We start from the raw sequence: 19286 nt of genomic DNA, 5'->3' as shown, positions 1-19286 counted from the left end.
CCCCCCTCCCTGCCTTAATACAAAAAGTATTATATACACAGTTCTGCATTTTCTTTTTTACCATTAATACACGTTGGCGATTTTTCTATATCAGTATATAGAGATTTTCTTCATTCTTTTTTCTTAAAATAATAAGCTACATAATTTTCCATTATATAAATATTCTTTAAACTAGGCAGTCTCTTGTTAATGAACATTTATATTATTTCTAGTCTTTTGTTATTACAATGTTGCAATGAATAATCTTGTATATACAGGTGTGCGCGCGCACACGCATGCGCACAACCTATAGAATAAAGGCCCAGAGAGACTTAGTGCATCAAAAATTTTTGTGACTCTGACAAACAATGATTCTTAACTTTTTTGAGGTTCTGATCCATTCAAAAATCTGATGAATACTACAGGCTTGGCCCTCCAATGATGAACAAACATCCTCACATGGATTAAGCTCTAGGGATACTGAAAAAGCTACATGATTTAGAAAGGTGTCTCAGAGCTACAATCTTAAATTTCTGATAGTTTAGGGATGTTACCTTGGTTGATTTCAGCTGCAGAAGGCCCTAAGCTCAAGCTCTTCTTCTGCTGAGCATTTTTGGCAAGAAGTGTGTGCTTGTCATCATTCCCTGTATCCATCTCTGAAATGGTGACAGCCAGAATCCGGCAGAAATTAGCAAGCTGCTGTTGATCGAAATTGGATACCAAGGAACTCAGATTGGGGACTTCATCTAGCCGGATCATTTCCTACAGAAGACACAAATAAAACAATCCCTGTGCTCAGTGCATTAGAAATTAGATGTGCTCCTCTTTTGCATTCCCCTAAGAATGTGGCCACTTAGATTCAAATCCCAGCTCTGCAATTTACAGCCGAAGTAAGTCATAGAACCTCTCTAAGTCTGTTTGCTCATTTGTCAAATGGGACTAACCTACTTTCTAGGACTAGTCTGAGGATTAAACCCTTTGAGCACCACTGTTCTTATTTTCTACCTTTGCTCATTTTACCTATTTAAACAAACAAACAAAATACCTATCACTCAAGTTTTATGAATCAAATTGCCATTCTTGCCACAGATGGTTTCTTTTGAAGAAGTAACATATTGCAAATATAGCTGAAGGACCGTGTTTCTCCACCTACTTGCATTCCCTTCTCTCTCCCCAGAGGTAATCGTTATTTTGAACTTTGTATTTGTTATTCCCATGTTTTTATACTTATATTTCCATAAAAACATATGGTACTATTCTGCCCGTAGTGTGAATGGCATCATATACCACCTTATTTATCAGTGAACACTGAGATTTAACTACAGATACAAGTAGCTCTAGTTCACTTGTTTTTCATTGTTTTACTCCACAACTTATTTTATATATATATACATGAACTACAAGTTTTCACTATTAGACAATGTTGCAATGAACATTCCTATAGGTGTCTCCTTCTGTATATGCACAAGTAACCAATTATCTAGAGAAAGTGATAGGCATTCTTGCCTGTTTCTTGACTTTAATAAAATTATTTCCAAAGTTTAACATTAAGTTTAATGTTTGCTGTAACTTTTAATAGATATTAAGGAATTTTCCTTCTATTCCTAGATAAAATGAGTATTAAATTTTATAAAATGCTTTTCATTATGTGATTATAGTACTCTCTGTGACAGAGAAATACCCAGAAGTTAAGTAAATTACTGGGAGGAAAAGTAGCAGGTATTATCTGAGGAATATAAAAATGTTTCAAAAGGAGAAAAGTTCATGTAATACACGATTTAAAGAAAAAATATTTAGTTAAAAAATCTATGTATAATGGATCCATGAAGTTCAAGCCTGTGTTGCTCAAGGGTCAAATGTATTTTAATTTTTATTTATTTGATGCATACAACATATAGTATAAAGCATATCAAAGTGAATAGCCGCACATGCCTTTACTATCACATCTCCATGCCTCTCTGCCAGAGGCAACGACCACTATCCTGAATTTTATTACTACTTTGCCTTTAAAAACAGTTTTATCATATGATTTATGTTTAGTTATTTCTGAGCTTTATAAAAATGATATACTATATCCAATCTTCTGCAACTGACTTCTAGCAATAATTTCTATGATTCAGTTATGCTGTTGCCTTTAGCAACAGTTCCTTCTTTCCCACCACTTTCTAACACAGGCATACTTCGTTTTTTTGTGCTTTGCTTTATTGTACTTCACAGATGTTGCAGTTTTAACAAGTAGAAGGAAAAATTTCCACCAGCAAAAAGACTACGACTCACTTTGTGAAACTCTCGCTTTATTGCAGTGGTCTGGAACTGAACCCGCAGTACCTCAGAGTTATGCCTGTGTTCTATTGTGTGAATGGAGTACATTTATTTACCCCTTCTCCTGAAGACAGATTACAGACTTGGTTTCAGTTTTTTGTTCTGTGTTTCTTGATGCACATGTGCAGTTTTTCTGGGGCAGTGGCTTACAAACCATTCTTACAATGCCCAAGAATTAGAAATATCCATAATTACCCAGTAAACATACATATGTGAATGCACAGATACATGTATAAATAAGAAACAAAAACTTCTTCAAACAATACCCTTACATGATACACTTTGATCTTTTCTATTTAGCTGGCAGACCCACTGAATTGACTGCACAACCTCTTGGCTTCAGTTCAGTGTTTTCATTTCTAAGAATCACTGTTCTTGGAATGAGCTTTCCCACGAGCATGCCTGAGACTCAAGCTGCGGTACTGATTTCCTGGCCCTCAGGGCAGTGCATACCTCGGTGCTGGGTCACAGGGTATATGCATGTTAAAGTAGAAAACAGAAGAAAGGTAAAGATATTCTGCTGATATAAAACAGTATCATCACTAGAAAAATGTTGTCAACGATATACATTCTCACCAAATTTGCTCTATTTTCTCTAACTGTGGGCTTGATTTGCATTTCCCTAAGTATCAAGAGGTTAAGTATCCTTTCTTATATTTATGAACCATTTGTTTCTCCTCTGTGAAATGTGTGTTCATATCATTGTCCATTTTTCTACTGAACTATTTCATTTTCTTGCCAATCTGTAAGAATTCTTGATAAATTTTGACTACCAATCCTTTGTCAGTTGCATGGGTTGCAAATACCTTCTCCCAGTTTGTGGCTTGGGTTCCTTCTTATGGTGTCTGCCTCCCTTGCAAAATGTTCCAAGATACCCATAATATCTAACAGAACTCATCAACATTTTGGCAACACGGGAAAAGCAATTCTAGACTCCTATGCTGATACTGCCAGGAAGACTGGAAGCCCCTTCTCTCACACTGGCTGGAGCACAGCTAGTAGAGAAACAACAAAGCCTTTTTATCAAAGGACACAAAGGGTCTGTCTGGGACCTGCACACATTTCCAATGTGTTCCTACAGACAATGGGCCACTTATGCATCTTCCTCCTGGGAGATAACAAACAGGACCTGAGGAAAGTACAGCGAAAAGACAGAAGTGAAAGCTGGGGACAACACAATGCACGGGGTGCCCTTTTCCCAGCAATGCCAACGCTAAGAGGCTGCTCCTGCTTCCCGAGTAGTAAAAGAATTCTGCCAAATTGCAACCAGCATGGATGTATGGGACAAACACTGGGGAAGGAAGGAAGGTTCAGGTCCGAAGAAGCGTAACACCAAAAATCTAATAAGGGGTTCTCTGACAGATGTCTATGGGTATGTTTTTAGGGTCTGGGAGATTGCAGTGGTAAGTTTTTAATTTAGTGCTTTCATTTCAATCATAGTTAGTTTTTTTTAAGCATATTCTGGATCATTTGAATGTACATCTTATGACCAAGTGGCCACACTTCAGTGATCATTACCTGTGTCTCCTGTGTTGATGTCAATTAACATTAACTGTTGACAACTAATGGGGGAAAAACACAGGTAAACTTAAGTAAAAGTGAAAGTCAAAAATCACCAAGGGAAACATATCCTAATAAATGAAGGTTTCAGAGCAGTTCAAATAAAGTGGTAAGAGAATGAAGTCACACAGCATGTAGCAGTAGGTATGCTAAAAAGATCTGCATTATAATAATTAGTGAGTGCGGGGCAATTAGATTTTGGCAAAGTGACATTAGCCATCACATTAAATTCATTATGTCAATCTGAGCTTTTGAGTTTTATAATTACTTTGATTTCAATTTGTTTATTTGTTTAGGTTTTATAGTCATATAAGACCCATTAGTATAAAAAGTAAACCTAACTTTTACTTGAATACAGATGTATTTAAGTAACACAAAAAAATTATTTAACACTAGGAGTACGGAAGAATTTTTCTTTTAAAAGGGTTCTGTACATTAATTAAGGTTCCAGAATCCAATCAGCTGAGACTCTCTCCCACCTGGTTACCCACCTGTCGGAGGACATACCTTTTTAACACCCAAAATATCTTCAATGAGGGTTGCTGTTTGTAAGAATGTCTTCTTACTCGTCATCAGTGTAAACAGGAAGATCACAAAGTCATTCTTTTCTGCCAAACGCTTTGTAACTCCTTCCGTCTATCATAGGGGGGAGAGAAAAGGCAGAATAAGTTATAAATATGAAAAAATATATATAAAGAGCAAGATATCCCTTCCAGACACTGGAAACACAATCCCACATTACATCTGATACTCTTGGCTTAGGTCTTAAATCCCTAAAACAATATACAAAACACTGTGTGCAAATGAATTTTTTTTCTGGGAAGGGGTGTTTTCATGATAATCTTATAGGTTTGTGACCTAGCATCTGCTTGGTATCTAAATCAGGAGCTATAACTAGCATACAGTAGTCCAAGTTTTATTTAACCAGCAGTACTTTTAAAATTTTGAATGTAAATATTTTTCAGGCAAAGACGTGCCTACTCCAGGATCGTCACAATTTGCACAAGTCCCCACTCTAAAAACCAGCAACTTCAAACATTTCTTGTTTTCTGCCCAGTCCCTGAAGTACTGGTATTTTCAACTCTAAAAGCCAATCAATGATGGAGTTAATAACATCATACAGTCATTTTTTAAATAAGGACAATTTCTTAGTGGCCTCAGCTCCAAGAATAATCGTATGTTTCCTGAAAATTAGTTTATTTTTACTTATTGCTCTGTCTGTGCCTATTTGTGCCACTAGCTTCATGTGGCTATTAAGCACTTGAAATGTGGCTAGTCTGAACTGAGGTGTGCTGAGTAAAAAACACCAGATTTTAAAAGGGCAGTACAAAAAAAAATCTTGATATTTAATTTTAAGCGTATTAAAATGAACTTCACTTATCCCTATTTTTTTCTTATTAAAAAAAATTGCTACAAGGAAATTTAAAGTAACCTAAGTGGCTTACATTGTATTTCTAGTGCACAGCACTATTACAGATGCTGAGCTGTGTAAATGTTAAAACATATCTCCCTATTTGTGTTGGCTGCTAAGAAGTTTAAACCCAAATTTGTGTACCATCCATAATACAGATGATTTTATGCTCTACATTTTTATATTAGCCCATTTCTTAGATGTATGTTATACCCTTAACTTAGTTATCCTTTCATTCTTCTAAATTCATACTTCTAGCCGAAACCGGTTTGGCTCAGTGGATAGAGCGTCGGCCTGCGGACTGAAAGGTCCCAGGTTCGATTCCGGTCAAGGGCATGTACTTGGGTTGCAGGCACATCCCCAGTGGGAGATGTGCAGGAGGCAGCTTACCGCTGTCTCTCTCTCATCGATGTTTCTGACTAGCTCTCTCCCTTCCTCTCTGTAAAAAGACAATAAAATATATTTAAAAAAAAAATAAAATAAATTCATACTTCTAAATTTATGATTTTGCCGTAAACCGGTTTGGCTCAGTGGATAGAGCGTTGGCCTGCGGACTGAAAGGTCCCAGGTTCGTTTCTGGTCAAGGGCATATACCTTGGTTGTGGGCACATCCCCAGTGAGGGGTGTGCAGGAGGCAGCTGATCGATGTTTCTCTCTCATCGATGTTTCTGACTCTCTATCTCTCTCCCGTCCTCTCTGTAAAAATCAATAAAATATATTTTAAAAAAGAATTAAATTTATGATTTTGATAGATTTTACATACTCCTGTAAGATGCCTGAAGTCTTTTTTGAATGAGGCAAGAAATAACATTAAATTTTCCTTTGCATTTTTCTAGCATGCAGGTTCACATCTCCAACAGCAGTTGTTTCATCCTGCTATGTATTATGATTCACTGTTTAAAGTTTACCAAGTAAGTTCCTAAAGACAGGTACTGTGTCTTATAAAAACTACATTTGTATACTGCTTTACAAAGTACTTTCACATCTATCATCTCATTTAGTCTTCACAACAACCCTATGATGTTAGTATGATTACTAACTGCACTCTACCGATAAGAAACTGAAGCTCAGGAGGTGAACTAATAAGCACTAAGCCAAAGGCCAGAACTCAAAATCAAGTTCTAGTACTAAGTGCTATGCTCTTTCCTTTCTACTGAACTGCTTTCTCTATTCACCATCCCTTTTCACTCACTGCTCGATGTAGTAGTGTCCTGCTAAATCGTGGGTGAGGCTTCTGGTTCTTACTTTGTCTTCTAACAAGGAAAATGAATGGGCATAAGGTTAAAATGTATCCTAGCGGTCACAGACACTCTTCCAATGCTTGTCCTCCTTGACAACTGTTCAGTCTCTGCTTGGATACCTCTAGGGTTAAAGGAGTTCAGTACCTGCTGAAGTAACCATGGCTCTTAACAATTACAGTTGACCATTAAACAACACAGGAGTTATGTAGAGTCAAAAACCTGTAATTACAGTCAGCCTTCTACATCCACAAATTCCCAACAGCAGGTTGAAAATATAGTTAAGTCTTGAACAACACGGGTTTGAACTGCATGGGTCATATGAAAGTGAATCTGTGCAGCCCATGTTAAGGTCAACAATACTATGAAACTCTGCCTCCCCATAATTTCCACCTGTTGATTCTGGTTCTCAGACACACATAAAATAAGGCCAATTCCTTCAATGTCTGAAGATAGCTCTCAGGCCCACCATCTCCCTTGAATCGTCCTTTCTCAAGGACTGCAGACGTGGTGGGGAGATAAATGCAGCACCAAAGGCAGGGTACTTACACACACACAGGTATTATACAGGATGCTCAAACAGTCCTTGGACATTTCATCACTTACTGAAAGCAAAAGGGAAATAATTGGCTATTTTTCTCATTGAAAAGACAGTATAACTGTATTAAATTTTTTGAAAATAAAAACAATTTCTCATAATCTCCTCCAAGATGATTATTTTCCTATAAGCATATCTCCCATCAATTTTTATTTACCAAAGATTTTCATGGTGCCCATCATAACCCACAAATCAATTTGTAGACTGCTTTTGGTTTGATACAGTAGCCATTTTCATTATGCTCCACAGTCTTCATAATTTCAGTCTATGTTGATATCATTATTTAAAATAAGCCATATTTACTTTGTAGCTTGCTTAGAATATATCCAAGCTTTTAGTTGTAGTTTGTTTTTGTGGCTATTTAAATAGACAAAAAATAAACAATTTAAAACCTTTTGATGCTTGTGTTGAATTGGGTTCTCAAGAAACATTTCCAAAACCTGAACTACTAGAATCCAAAGTATAAGAATATCAATGCCTCTTATTATAAATTTGGTTATTTATATTAGGGAAATGGCTTTTAATGCCTGGCTTATCAAGCCTAATAAAGAACTAGCTACTTACTTCTCTGTCAGTAGGAACAGAAAGCAGCATAAAAAGGAAAACTAAAACTAGGAGGTGATAAAACTGAATATGAACCATGGACAAAGTGTTTTGTTTGGCATAGTTTTCTTTTCAAAAACTATTTCCACTTAATCTTATGCTGCTACAATACCTCTAAAAATGTGGGTCTCCTTCTGAGATCCCAATGGGCAGTCCTACCAAGGTAGCTGGACCAGATGGGTTATCTGATATAATCCTGAGATAATGCAAGTGTCCTGTATTCCTTATCTCTACCTTTCAACCTACTGAGGCTTTTTGGTTTTTTTATTTTATGACTTTAAAGCAGGTTGGAATACCCAGACCAGTATATAGAGAACAGAAGAACCAATTTAGATAGAAAATCTGAATATGGATATTCAAAGATGAATATGAATCCTCTTAACCATCACTATACCTACAAAATGAAGTCTTATATAGTATGTCATGTTGATATTAGGGAGGAAACACTTTTTAATTAAAAAAATAAAGTGATGTTTGTAGAAGAGCATTCACCAAATATTAAGTGATCTCTGGCTTTTAATGCCAAGCAAAGTACACTTATTCTTTTTATAAATTAAATATTGAATACCCCCCAAATATTTGTAATATGCATAAATTATGAGGAAGAATAAGACTAATACCCATATACCCACTACCGAACTTAAGAAATAATGCACCACCAAAAACATTTTTACTTTTTACTATATGCACTCCAGTAATGACTGAACTTTTTACACAAAGCATATATCACCTTTATAACAATAAAAAATAGTTTAAGACATAACACACACAGTGATCTTACTAGGTTAGGTTATTGCTTACTTTCTCACTTAACAGTATATGAGAAGTAAGAATTACCAAATAGAACATAAAAACTGGACCCAAGGATTATTAGATATAATTCTTTTAGCCCAGTGGTTTTCACACTTTTTCTTTTAAAGCACCAGCCTGTATTTCTACCTAATATAAAATGAATAAATACAGCTGCTTAGTTAGGATTGGAGAGCGTACCCTGCAGTTGAATCTAAGGCATGTCCTCACCATTAGAGTTAGAAAGAGAAGAAGAGAAACTCCTGGAAACCACCATCATATCAGCAGGTTGGAAAAAGGGGAAGTGGTTGACAAACATACTTACTTTTCAGTTTCTGTCCCCGAAGAGAGACTGTAGGCCTCATAAGAATTTCTACAAGGAGCTATAAAAAATATATTTTTAGATAAAATTTTCAAAATTAATTCAAAGCACAACTTATAAAACAATCTTTGCTATGCTAACTCATGGCCCAAATATCTATAACAGTATTCCAAGAGCCTCTTATTCCCAATATAGGCAGATGGCAGTGAGGTTCAGGGAAATGAGCTCTATACCAAGAGTCTGAAATGAAAGCTTGGGTTTTAGTCCCAGCTTAACCACCTATTCCCCATGTAAACTTGGGCAGGTCAATGCCCCAACATAGCCTCTGTTTTCTCATTTAAAAAAAATAGGCATATTAGATTAGGTAATCTATGAGATCCAATGTGGCTTTAATTTTTAAAAAGCTACAGAATATCACCACGATTCTTCTTTTGCTTAAAGAATTATTTGTTTTCTCTTATAAACATAAAAATAATCTCAAGGATATACCATAAACTGTTACTACTTATTTCTACAGGGGATAAGAATGATATGCATTCATTTTTCATTTTATATACTTTAAATAAATACAACATATAATTTTGTTTAAACTATTTACAATAGGTATGCATTAAAAAACCCATTCTATTGAGACAAAGAAGGAAATTTACAACTATAAAAGGGTCAATCCAGCAGGAGGATATAACAATTATAAACAAAGATGCACTTAATAACAGAGCCTCAAAATAAATGAAGCAAAAGCTGACAGAATTGAAGGAAACAGACAATTCAAAAATAATTGTTGAACACTTCAATACCCCACTTTCAATAACAGACAACTGGGCAACAGCGAAGAAACAGAAGACTTAAACACAATAAACCAATAACAGGGGGTTTGGCAAGAAAAAAGCACCCTACTAAAGGTCAGTGAATGGGCAAATGACCCAGGCAAAAGCCCATATTTATAAACAAACTGAGATTCCTGGAGAATGCAGAAGAGGCAAACCCCATAAAATCAAGAATCATTGATCCAAAGATGTCCTAAGGTGACACTGACACCTGCTATAGAAAGACACATTTTCACTAAAAATAGACATGAGGCTAGAGATCCACATTGTTCTTTTCCTCTCATAAACACATTGGTGTCTATTAAGTAAATTCCTTGATGAATAATACAGAAGTGAAGGGGGGGTCCCTTGAACTGACTAGTAAATAAACAGTATAAACAGGACTCCTGAGGAGTCCCATTAAAGAATAAAGTTTGTGGCAAATGATGTATATACAAATGTTTAACGTTCAAGCTTTACTTTTGTAGAAAATAGCATCTCTAAGGGAAGAAAACTTTTTTGGGGGAAGGAGGTGGAAGGAGACATATGTAAGACTTTCAACAATAAAGAATTTAAATTAAAAAGATAAATGAAATAAAATCAAAATTATATAAGAAAACTTTAAAAAATCTGAAGTATGATACAGCAAAGAGTAGAAATATTAAGGATACAGCCCCAGTTTTTACCAAGTATCATTCCTATACAATCAACACCCAGACCAAGACACAGAATAACCACATGAAAGCCTCCCTCATGCTCCATCCAAGTGATGGATGTAAGGGACAGATATCTAGAGGGGAAAGCAGGATCCCAGTCCCTCACTCATTACAGCAAAATAAATTCAGAATGGTGCAAAAATTTAAACATGTGATAAAAACTTTAAAATATTAGAAGGAAACAGAAAAGCAAGAAACAAAATTCTGAAGCCATAACTAAAAAGTAAACCTTTCTACTTTTCTTTTGTTGTTAATCCTCACCTGAGGGTACTTTTTCCACTGATTTTTATTTTTATTTACTTATTTTCTTTGTTAATCCTCACCCAAGGGTATTTTTCCACTGATTTTTAGGGAGAGTGACAGAGAGAGGGAAAGACAGAGAGAAACATCGATATGAGAAAAAGACATAGATTGGTTGCCTCCTTCACAAGCCCTGACCAGGGCACGGGTTGGGGAGGAGCCTGCAACCAAGGTATGTATGTGCCCTTGACCTAGAATCAAACCTCGGACCCTTTGGTCCACAGGCCAATGCTCTATCTACTCAGCCAAACTGGCTAGGGCTCCACTGATTTTTAGAGAGTGGAAGGGGTGACGAGGGGAGGGAGAGAGAGAAACATCAATGTGAGAGACACACTGAGTGGTTACCTCCCACATGTGCCCTGACTAGGGGCCAGGGATGAACCTGCAACCCAGGTATGTGCCCTTGACCAGGAATTGAACCTGAGACCTTTCGGTGCATAGGCCAACACTCTAACCACCGAGCAACGCCTGACAGGGCAAACTTTCTCCATTTTAAAGTACCACAAACAAAGTCAACATTTAATTCTCTAACTAGGAAAAAGAATACAACACATAAGATAATGGACTTTAAGAAATTAGGAGTAGCTACAAATTGATACAATCTGAATGTGTGTGAACACCCAAAATTCATGTTAAATCCAATATGTGATGGCATTAGGAGGTAGGGCCTCTGGGGATGATTAGGTCATGAGGCCAGAGACTTCATGAATGAGATTATACCCTTATAAAAGAGGCTTCAGAGAGATCCCTAGCCCCTTCCCATATGAGGAAATAGAAAAAAGCTGGGAATCTGTAACCTGAAAGAGGGCCTTCACCAGATACCAAATCTGCCCTTGCCATGATCTTGTACTGTCCTGCCTCCGGAAGTGTGAAAATTAATTTTGTTGTTTATAACCTACACAGTTTGTAACATTACAGTAACCTGAAAGAACTGAGATAGAAAAACAGTAAGAGAAAAGCCTAATAACCAGATAGAAAGGATGCAAAAGCCACTAACAGACAACTGGCAGAAAAGAAATAGAAAGATATTCAAGAAGAATGCAAATTTTAAAAACTATCAAGAAAATAAGAGCTTTTAAAACTCATAATAAAAAGACAACCCAATTAAAAAAATGAGACAAGGAGACATACATTTTTCTAAGGAAGATATACAAATGATAGATAAACACATAAAAAGATGTTGAACACCATTAGCCAATACAAGTCAAAATCACAATGAGATACCACTTCACACCCACTAGGATGGCTATATTCAAAAACACATATAACACGTTTTGATGAGGATGTGGAAAAAATGGAACCCTCATACGCTGCTGGTGGGCATGGTGCAGTTGCTTTGGGAAACAATCTGACAGTTCTTCAAAGGATTAAACATAAGAGTTACAACATGACCCAGTAATCCCACTAGTAGGCATATACCCCAAATTATTGAAACTCCAAGCCTGCACAGCAACTTGTACACAAATGACAAACATAAACTTATTTTGGGATTATTATTTGTGTGCTTTTCTTTATGCTAGTTACACTTCAATAACAAAGTCCATAAAAAAAGCACATATACATACTATTTTGGTGATGAAGTAAGCAGACACTCATACTTTGTTACTGGGGATTTAAGTTGAAAAAACCTCTTACGTATGTAAACTGACAAGTTTATAAACAATAAAAGACACAGATGCTTTGATCCCAAAGGTATATATTCACATGTACACAGAGTAGGTACAAAAACCTTTCTTCAATCTTGTTTGTAATAGCAAAGGTATGAGAAAACTATAAATGCCCATCAACTGAGGCCTGGGTAAATAAATTATGGTACAATTATATCAGGGAATACTACAGAAAGTTGTAAAATAATGAGGCAGATTTACATGTACTCAAATGAAACTATCCCCTAACTAAAGAATTACATGGAAAAAGCAAGATACAAAGCAATACACCTGTATATATCACATGTCACCTCTATATTTGGAGAAAATAAACCTAAGGTGGGGAAGTGGGGTTATTTACACACACACACAAAACATCTCTGGAAGGACATAGAAGAAACTGGTAATCAGAGCTGCCTCTGAAGAAAGAATACTGGGAAAGTGAAAAAGTACAACACATACCTCTTTAACTTTGTGCTTTCCAAAACACACACACACACACATACACACACACACACACACACACAAAGGTGGCTACATTATCAATTCAAATAAATAAATTCTTCTAAAGTAAAAGCTATGCTGCTTCAAAACAGGTGAGTGCTAATGAGCTTTTAAAGATTAAAATTCTCAAATGTTTGCTATATATTCTGAAATGTTTCCTGACTCCCATTTTAAGAGTTAACTTTTCGAACCATTAAGCAGTAGTAATAGTAGTAGAAATAATAAACAACTACTTACATCAACACCTCCAAACAAGTCAAAAATATATGTATTTGGATAAGTGGTTTCTTGGGTAAGTTTCCTCTCTTCAGTAACAAATGCCATAGCCTCCATGGAGAGAAGAGGAGAAATTTCCTAGTTTAAAAACAGTATGCAGAGAGACATTCAGTTTTTGCATCTAACACAACCAGACACCAAAGCATCAGTCTGCATTTTAATCCCAACTTAAATCCCCATGAGATAACCCCAATAAACCACACTTCCTCATATTCAGACTCCCTATAGCAGTGATGGCAAACCTTTTGAGCTCGGCGTGTCAGCATTTTGAAAAACCCTAACTTAACTCTGGTGCGGTGTCACATATAGAAATTTTTTGATATCTGCAACCATAGTAAAACAAAGATTTATATTTTTGATATTTATTTTATATATTTAAATGCCATTTAACAAAGAAAAATCAACCAAAAAAAAGGGTTCGCGTGTCACCTCTGACACGCGTGTCATAGGTTCGCCATCACTGCCCTATAGAATCCTCTCCCACACTGAATCTGGGCTGGTGTGACTCACTTCAACAAATAGAATGTGGCAGAAGTGACACTATGCAATCCTGGCCTAATTCTTAAGAAAGACTGGCAAAGCTGGCTTTTGCTATCTTGCAACCCAACCACCATGTTGTGAGAAGTCTAACATAGATACCTAGAGAGGCCATGAGGAGAACTGAGGCTAAGGACTGATAGCCTTAGCTGATCTTCAGCTGATAGCACCAACCTTGGACCTTCCAGATAATTCAATACCTAGCCAACACAAGGAGCAAAAGAACCACTCAATCAAACCATTATGCAATAGTAATAGTAGTAGAAATGATAAACAACTACTTACATCAACACCTCCAAACAAGTAAAAAATATATGTATTTGGATAAGTGGTTTCTTGGGTAAGTTTCCTTACCCCCCAAAAAATTGTTATAGATATACAGTGATTATTATCTCAAGTTTTGGGGTGGCTGGTTCTGCAGCAATAGGTATCCAAAACATTGCTCAAGTGTCTCCTCTTCCAGGAAGTCTTCTCTGATTCCCTTCAGCAGAAGCATTCTGATGCACCTCTGAACCCCCAAAGAAATCTGTAATTCATTGTAGCCTTTAGCATTTTACTTTGTACCTCTTTACAAACGTATGTTACTTCTTCCCTAGACTAAATATTCCTTGAAGATAAGACAAACAGATTCCTCTTTGTATTCTCCCTAGGTCTCATGACATTGCAGGTATTCAATACAGTCAATACAGTGTAGAGGTTCTCAAATTTGGAGGGGCCAAAGAATCCTTTGTTCATATGGAACATAGCTAATAGAAAAAAATGATAACTTACAGAAAAGTTGATATAATAAAAGTTGTAATAATAGTAGTAATAGCTAATGTATTTAATGCTTAGGTCTAAGTACTTCATGTATTACCTCTTTTAATCCTCACAACCCTGTAAAGGATAATAGTAACGTATCCCAAAATTTTACAGATAAGGAAGCTGAGGCGTGAAGAAGTTGTCAATGTCACACAGTGGTAGAGACAGGATTTAAGTGTAGGAAATCTAGCTCCAGAGTCTGTGCTTGTAAAGCAGAACTATTTTGGGTGAAATAGGGGAGAGAGTAGGAAGAATCCAGGACTCTACTCATTATGTTCTCCCTTCAGGAACCTGTGAGGGAAAATGGACACAATAGGCAAGAGCAATCATTGTATGCTCAAACACTGGTGAGCATCAGAATCATCAGAAGGGCTTCTTAAAATTCAGACTACTGGGTCCACCTGCAGAGTTGTAATGGGTCTGAGAGGGGCCTGAGAATGTGCATTTATAACAAGTTCCCAAGTGATGCTGATGCTACTGGTCCAAGCACCACACATCAAGAAAAAGCAGAACTTACTTTTACAGATCACCTGCTATATGCCAGGCACTGGGCTTTTACACTTTAGTTCATTTAATCCTTAAAATAATTCAATGAAATAAGTATAGTTTTACTCATTTTAGAGGCAAAAAACTCAAATCACAAAGTTGCCTAGGGTCACATAATTAGTAAGTGACTGAAGCACTTTTTCTGGATCTTATTTTTCTCATCCATAAAACCAGGAAGTACTTCCTGCTGGCAACCTGGTACAGTGGAAGCTGGTCTTTGTATAAGACAAATCTGGGCTCATCATATAGTAGCCACAAAGTTTTGGGTAGGTTACTATTGAGTCTCGGTTTTTTCAACTGAAAAAGAGAATATAAACAACAGCTGGATTTTGTCTGCCCAGCAGCTTTCTCTCTTCAGGTAACAACTGCATTTCCTTAGAGGAAATGCCCCTCCCCACTTTCTACATAGTTCTGCTAAGGTTGTCAACAAGCAACTCAGTCCCAGCCCCTAGCCAATAGTCTCTCATTCCCCTCACCTGAGTGGCTAACCCATGTTATAGAAATGTCACCCAAGACCTATGATTACATGGAGGAACCTGAGGTCACACACAGACGTCAAGATAATAAATGGACAGCCTCCATGGACACAAACAATGGGGCAGTGAGGCCCTGAGGCGGGGGTTGGGGGTGAGCTGGAGGGGATCAGTGGGGGGAAAAGGGGACATATGTAATACTTTCAAAAATAAAGAATTATAAAAAAAGAAATGGACAGCCTAACTGTTCAGTTCCTGAATTCACATCTGTGCCTTGTCAATTATGTAATACAATAAAGGATTTTTTTTTCTTTTTTGCTAGTCTGAGTTACTGTCACCTACAATCAAAATATTCTAGACCAATGGTTCTCAACCTTCTGGCCCTTTAAATACAGTTCCTCATGTTGTGACCCAACCATAAAATTATTTTCGTTGCTACTTCATAACTGTAATGTTGCTATTGTTATGAATCGTAATGTAAATATCTGATATGCAGGATGGTCTTAGGCGACCCCTGTGAAAGGGTCGTTTGACGCCAAAGGGGTTGCGACCCACAGGTTGAGAACCGCTGTTCTAGACTACTATAAAGAAAAAGCCACCCATCTCACAGAGTTACCCTAAGAATTAAATATGCCTGGTAAACAGTAAATTTCAAATAAGTATTTGCTGGATGAATAAAGAAATGATGATCACACAGCAAGCACTCACTATTAATTTCCCTCATTCTACTTCTTTTTCCTCCTCCTTCATATTTCAAATTTTGCAGGAATCAAATGCAATAATATATAACTCTTTACAAAGTGTTTTTAAACAAGTGTAAAAGACTGTAATTATTTTTACCCTAGTCAGACTATGAGAAGATAAAAAATACAAAACATTTCTTTTATTCCCTCTCAAATCAATACACGACTTTTATTGCATCTTTAAAATGTCTTACATAAGTGTAAGGAACCATCCAGCATTTTGTTTCTATAGCTGAAAAACGTAGATCTTATTCATCAGTCTGGTGAGCTGTTCCTTTTTCAGAAACACAGATACCATCCAAATTTTTCCTGATATCCTTGTTTTTTAACTGTTTTGGCTTGCTGAATCAAAGCAGCTGAATTTGATAAAAATTCAAGGCCGTTTCCTTCAAGAATTAACTCATCTTTCTGGGCTTGAGATACTGAACAAGCAACACCTGACCTCATCTGAATCCTGTGGATGTATTTCTTGCCCAAGAAATTTCTAATTTCAACAAGAGAACCATTCTCCTGAATAACGACATTGATGGGGAAGTGAGCGCACACACAGCCTTCACCGTGTAATGGAAGCACAGTGTAACACCCGTAATCATGTCCTGTACATAACTACAGATGGTACAAATGGTAACCAGTTCCTTTCAATTTCCCCACCACTTTTCAACCTGTAGCCTCTCCTTTTTCTTTCCAAGGAGATTTGAGTTCTACATCAATGTGATTGAAGTCCCTTAGCAGGGTGCCCCTGGGGTCTTTCACAATAACTGTGTGTCCCTTCAGAGCAATGTCCACATTTTCTGAAATGTCGACTCTGATTGCTCAGAATGGTCTTCATTCTCACAGTGGATTCAGCTCAAAATACCTCTTCTTAAAGGTAAAGATTAAACTTATTCTGGAGCCTATTATATTTTAGAATGACTTATCCTATGTAATAAAGAGCTAATATGCTAATGGTCATGACGCCCTCACACCGTAACGACTGATTAGCAGGAGGCTGCGCGCACAGCAGGCGTGTGCGGGTGGGCAGGGACTTGACTCTGGAGGACTTGACTGAAGGCGCAGGTGGGTTTCTGGGTCCTGCCGGGGCAGTGGGTGGGTTTCTGGGTCCTGCCTCCTGTGGCAGCAGCAGTAGTCGCGGGACTCTTTCTGGGTCCCACCTCCCGGGGCGGTGGTGGGGACGGCAGCAGTGGGACACTTTCTGTGGGATGGCGGGGCTGCATGTGTGGGAAGCCACGTGTTGGGAGAGATTCCGGGATTTGCGTGATTTCATGTGCCTGGTCACTAGTGTGATATAATAATCAAAACTTCATCTCTGAAGAACAGTGTATCATTAAGTTTCATTATGACCAAATGTAATTTGCATGGGTTTTAACTGCAGCTAAAGCTGGTGCTCTAAATTCAAATTTGGACCCACCCTTCTCATCCCCCCAAGTTAAAGTTTAGATATAGTAACCCCAGACCTACTAAATCAGAAACCAAGAGAATGGGGCCCAGGTGATTCTAACACACACTTAAGTTTGAGAATGGTCTTACTATAGCTCTCTGCATTCTTTCCATCTCTCTCCCAAACACCAAGCCCAGTCCCTTCAATCTTCTTATGTTAGTCACTAGAGGCCGAGTACACGAATTTGTGCACCAGTGGGGTCCCTCGCCTGGCCTGCGGGATCGGGCCAAAACCGGCTCTCTGACATCCCCCAAGGGGTTCCAGATTGTGAGAGGGCGCAGGCCAGGCTGAGGGACCCCACTGGTGCAAGATCGGGGCCAGGAAGAGAGATGGGAGGTTGGCCAGCCGGGGAGGGAGAGGCCCAGTGCACGAAATTTGTGCACTCGGGGGAAGGGAGGGGCGTTCCCTCAGCCCAGATTGCGAGAGGGCGCAGGCCAGGCCAAGAGACCCCACCAGTGCATGATCGGGGCCAGAGAGGGACATGGGAGGTTGGCCATCCAGGGAGGGACCTTGGGAGGGCTCCAGGGTATGTCTGGCCCATCTTGCTCAGTCCCAATTGGCTGAACCCCAGCAGCAAGCTAACCCACTGGTCAGAGCGTCTGCCCCCTGGTGATCAGTGCACATCATAGCGACTGGTTGACCAGTCAACTGTCTGCCTTCTGGTGGTGAATGCATGTCATAGCGAGCAGTTGAGCGGCCTTAGCATATCATTATCATATTACGCTTTGATTGGTTGAACGGACAACCGGAAACTTAGCATATTAGGCTTTTTTTATATAGGACAGGATAATTGTCAATAACCACAAGGCCACTTCTATGAAATGTGGGATCTTTTTCTTTTTTGAAAGGATAATGGTTTAATTAAGATTTAAGATTCACATTATGATAAATGATAATTTTAATACACCCTTTAAATTTACCAACATCTTTTAAACCCTATTCAAAAAGAATGCCATCTCAATCCCAAGGCACAGTGTTGACCTCCCAAATTAAGCAAGCACTGACAAAGTCCAGAAGGACATCCACAGGGAACTTCTGGTGTTGGGGGTTTTATTTTCTTCTTTGCACTTTTTCTGAACTTCCCAAATTTTCTATAGCTTACAAAATAAAAACAGACACTTTTTAAAAGTAGACTGAGATTTTTTTTAAAAAAAGCAGATATCTTGTGTCACTTGGAGGCCCTGAATACAGCTCTTCCAAGGCCCAAAAGAATTACCTTGAGGATGTTTTGACACTCAACGAAGTCACTGTGAAGGTGGCTGGTTGCATAGAGCTTAAGGAGCAGCTGAGGAATTCCACTCCATTTGGACGGTTTGTCCCTCTCCGTCAAAAATGTCTCAGTGAACTGTGATTTAAAAAAAAAAATACACATTTTACTGGTGAGGAAAGAACTGCAGTTGACCTTGAACAACATAGGTTTGGACTGTGTGGGTCCACCTATATGTGAATTTTTTCAGTAAATACACAGTCGGCCCTCTGTATACCCAGGTTTTGCACCCCCAGATTCAACTATCCTAGGATTGAAAATAGTATCATATTTTCAAACTGTAGCTGGGAGTCCACAGATGTGGAGGGGCAACTATATGCATTGTTCTCTGACAATTTATAAAAGGGACTTGAGTATCTGCTTGTTATTTCAGGGATCCTGGAACCAATCCCCATTAGATACTAAGGGACA

General features: G+C 37.9%; 1 protein-coding gene across 1 annotated transcript in view; it reads right to left on the bottom strand.

The window, feature by feature from the left end:
- Positions 1-18995, bottom strand: part of TRPC4AP (transient receptor potential cation channel subfamily C member 4 associated protein) — a 56221-nt gene extending 37226 nt beyond the window's left edge. Inside the window, exons 1-6 of the mRNA XM_006764569.2 lie at positions 18825-18995; positions 13032-13148; positions 8826-8883; positions 7060-7115; positions 4369-4497; positions 534-741 (exon numbers count right to left, since the gene is read on the bottom strand). Coding sequence (XP_006764632.2) covers positions 534-741; positions 4369-4497; positions 7060-7115; positions 8826-8883; positions 13032-13148; positions 18825-18980 — 724 coding nt within the window. The 5' untranslated portion in view covers positions 18981-18995. The remainder of the gene's footprint in view (positions 1-533; positions 742-4368; positions 4498-7059; positions 7116-8825; positions 8884-13031; positions 13149-18824) is intronic.
- Between the last annotated feature and the right edge of the window lie 291 nt (positions 18996-19286).

The sequence above is a fragment of the Myotis davidii genome, unplaced genomic scaffold, assembly GCF_000327345.1.
Source record: "Myotis davidii unplaced genomic scaffold, ASM32734v1 scaffold38, whole genome shotgun sequence".
NCBI classification, from domain to species: Eukaryota; Metazoa; Chordata; class Mammalia; order Chiroptera; family Vespertilionidae; genus Myotis; species Myotis davidii.
Note: the sequence above shows the minus strand (reverse complement) of the source record. Positions and strands in the feature narration are given on the sequence as shown.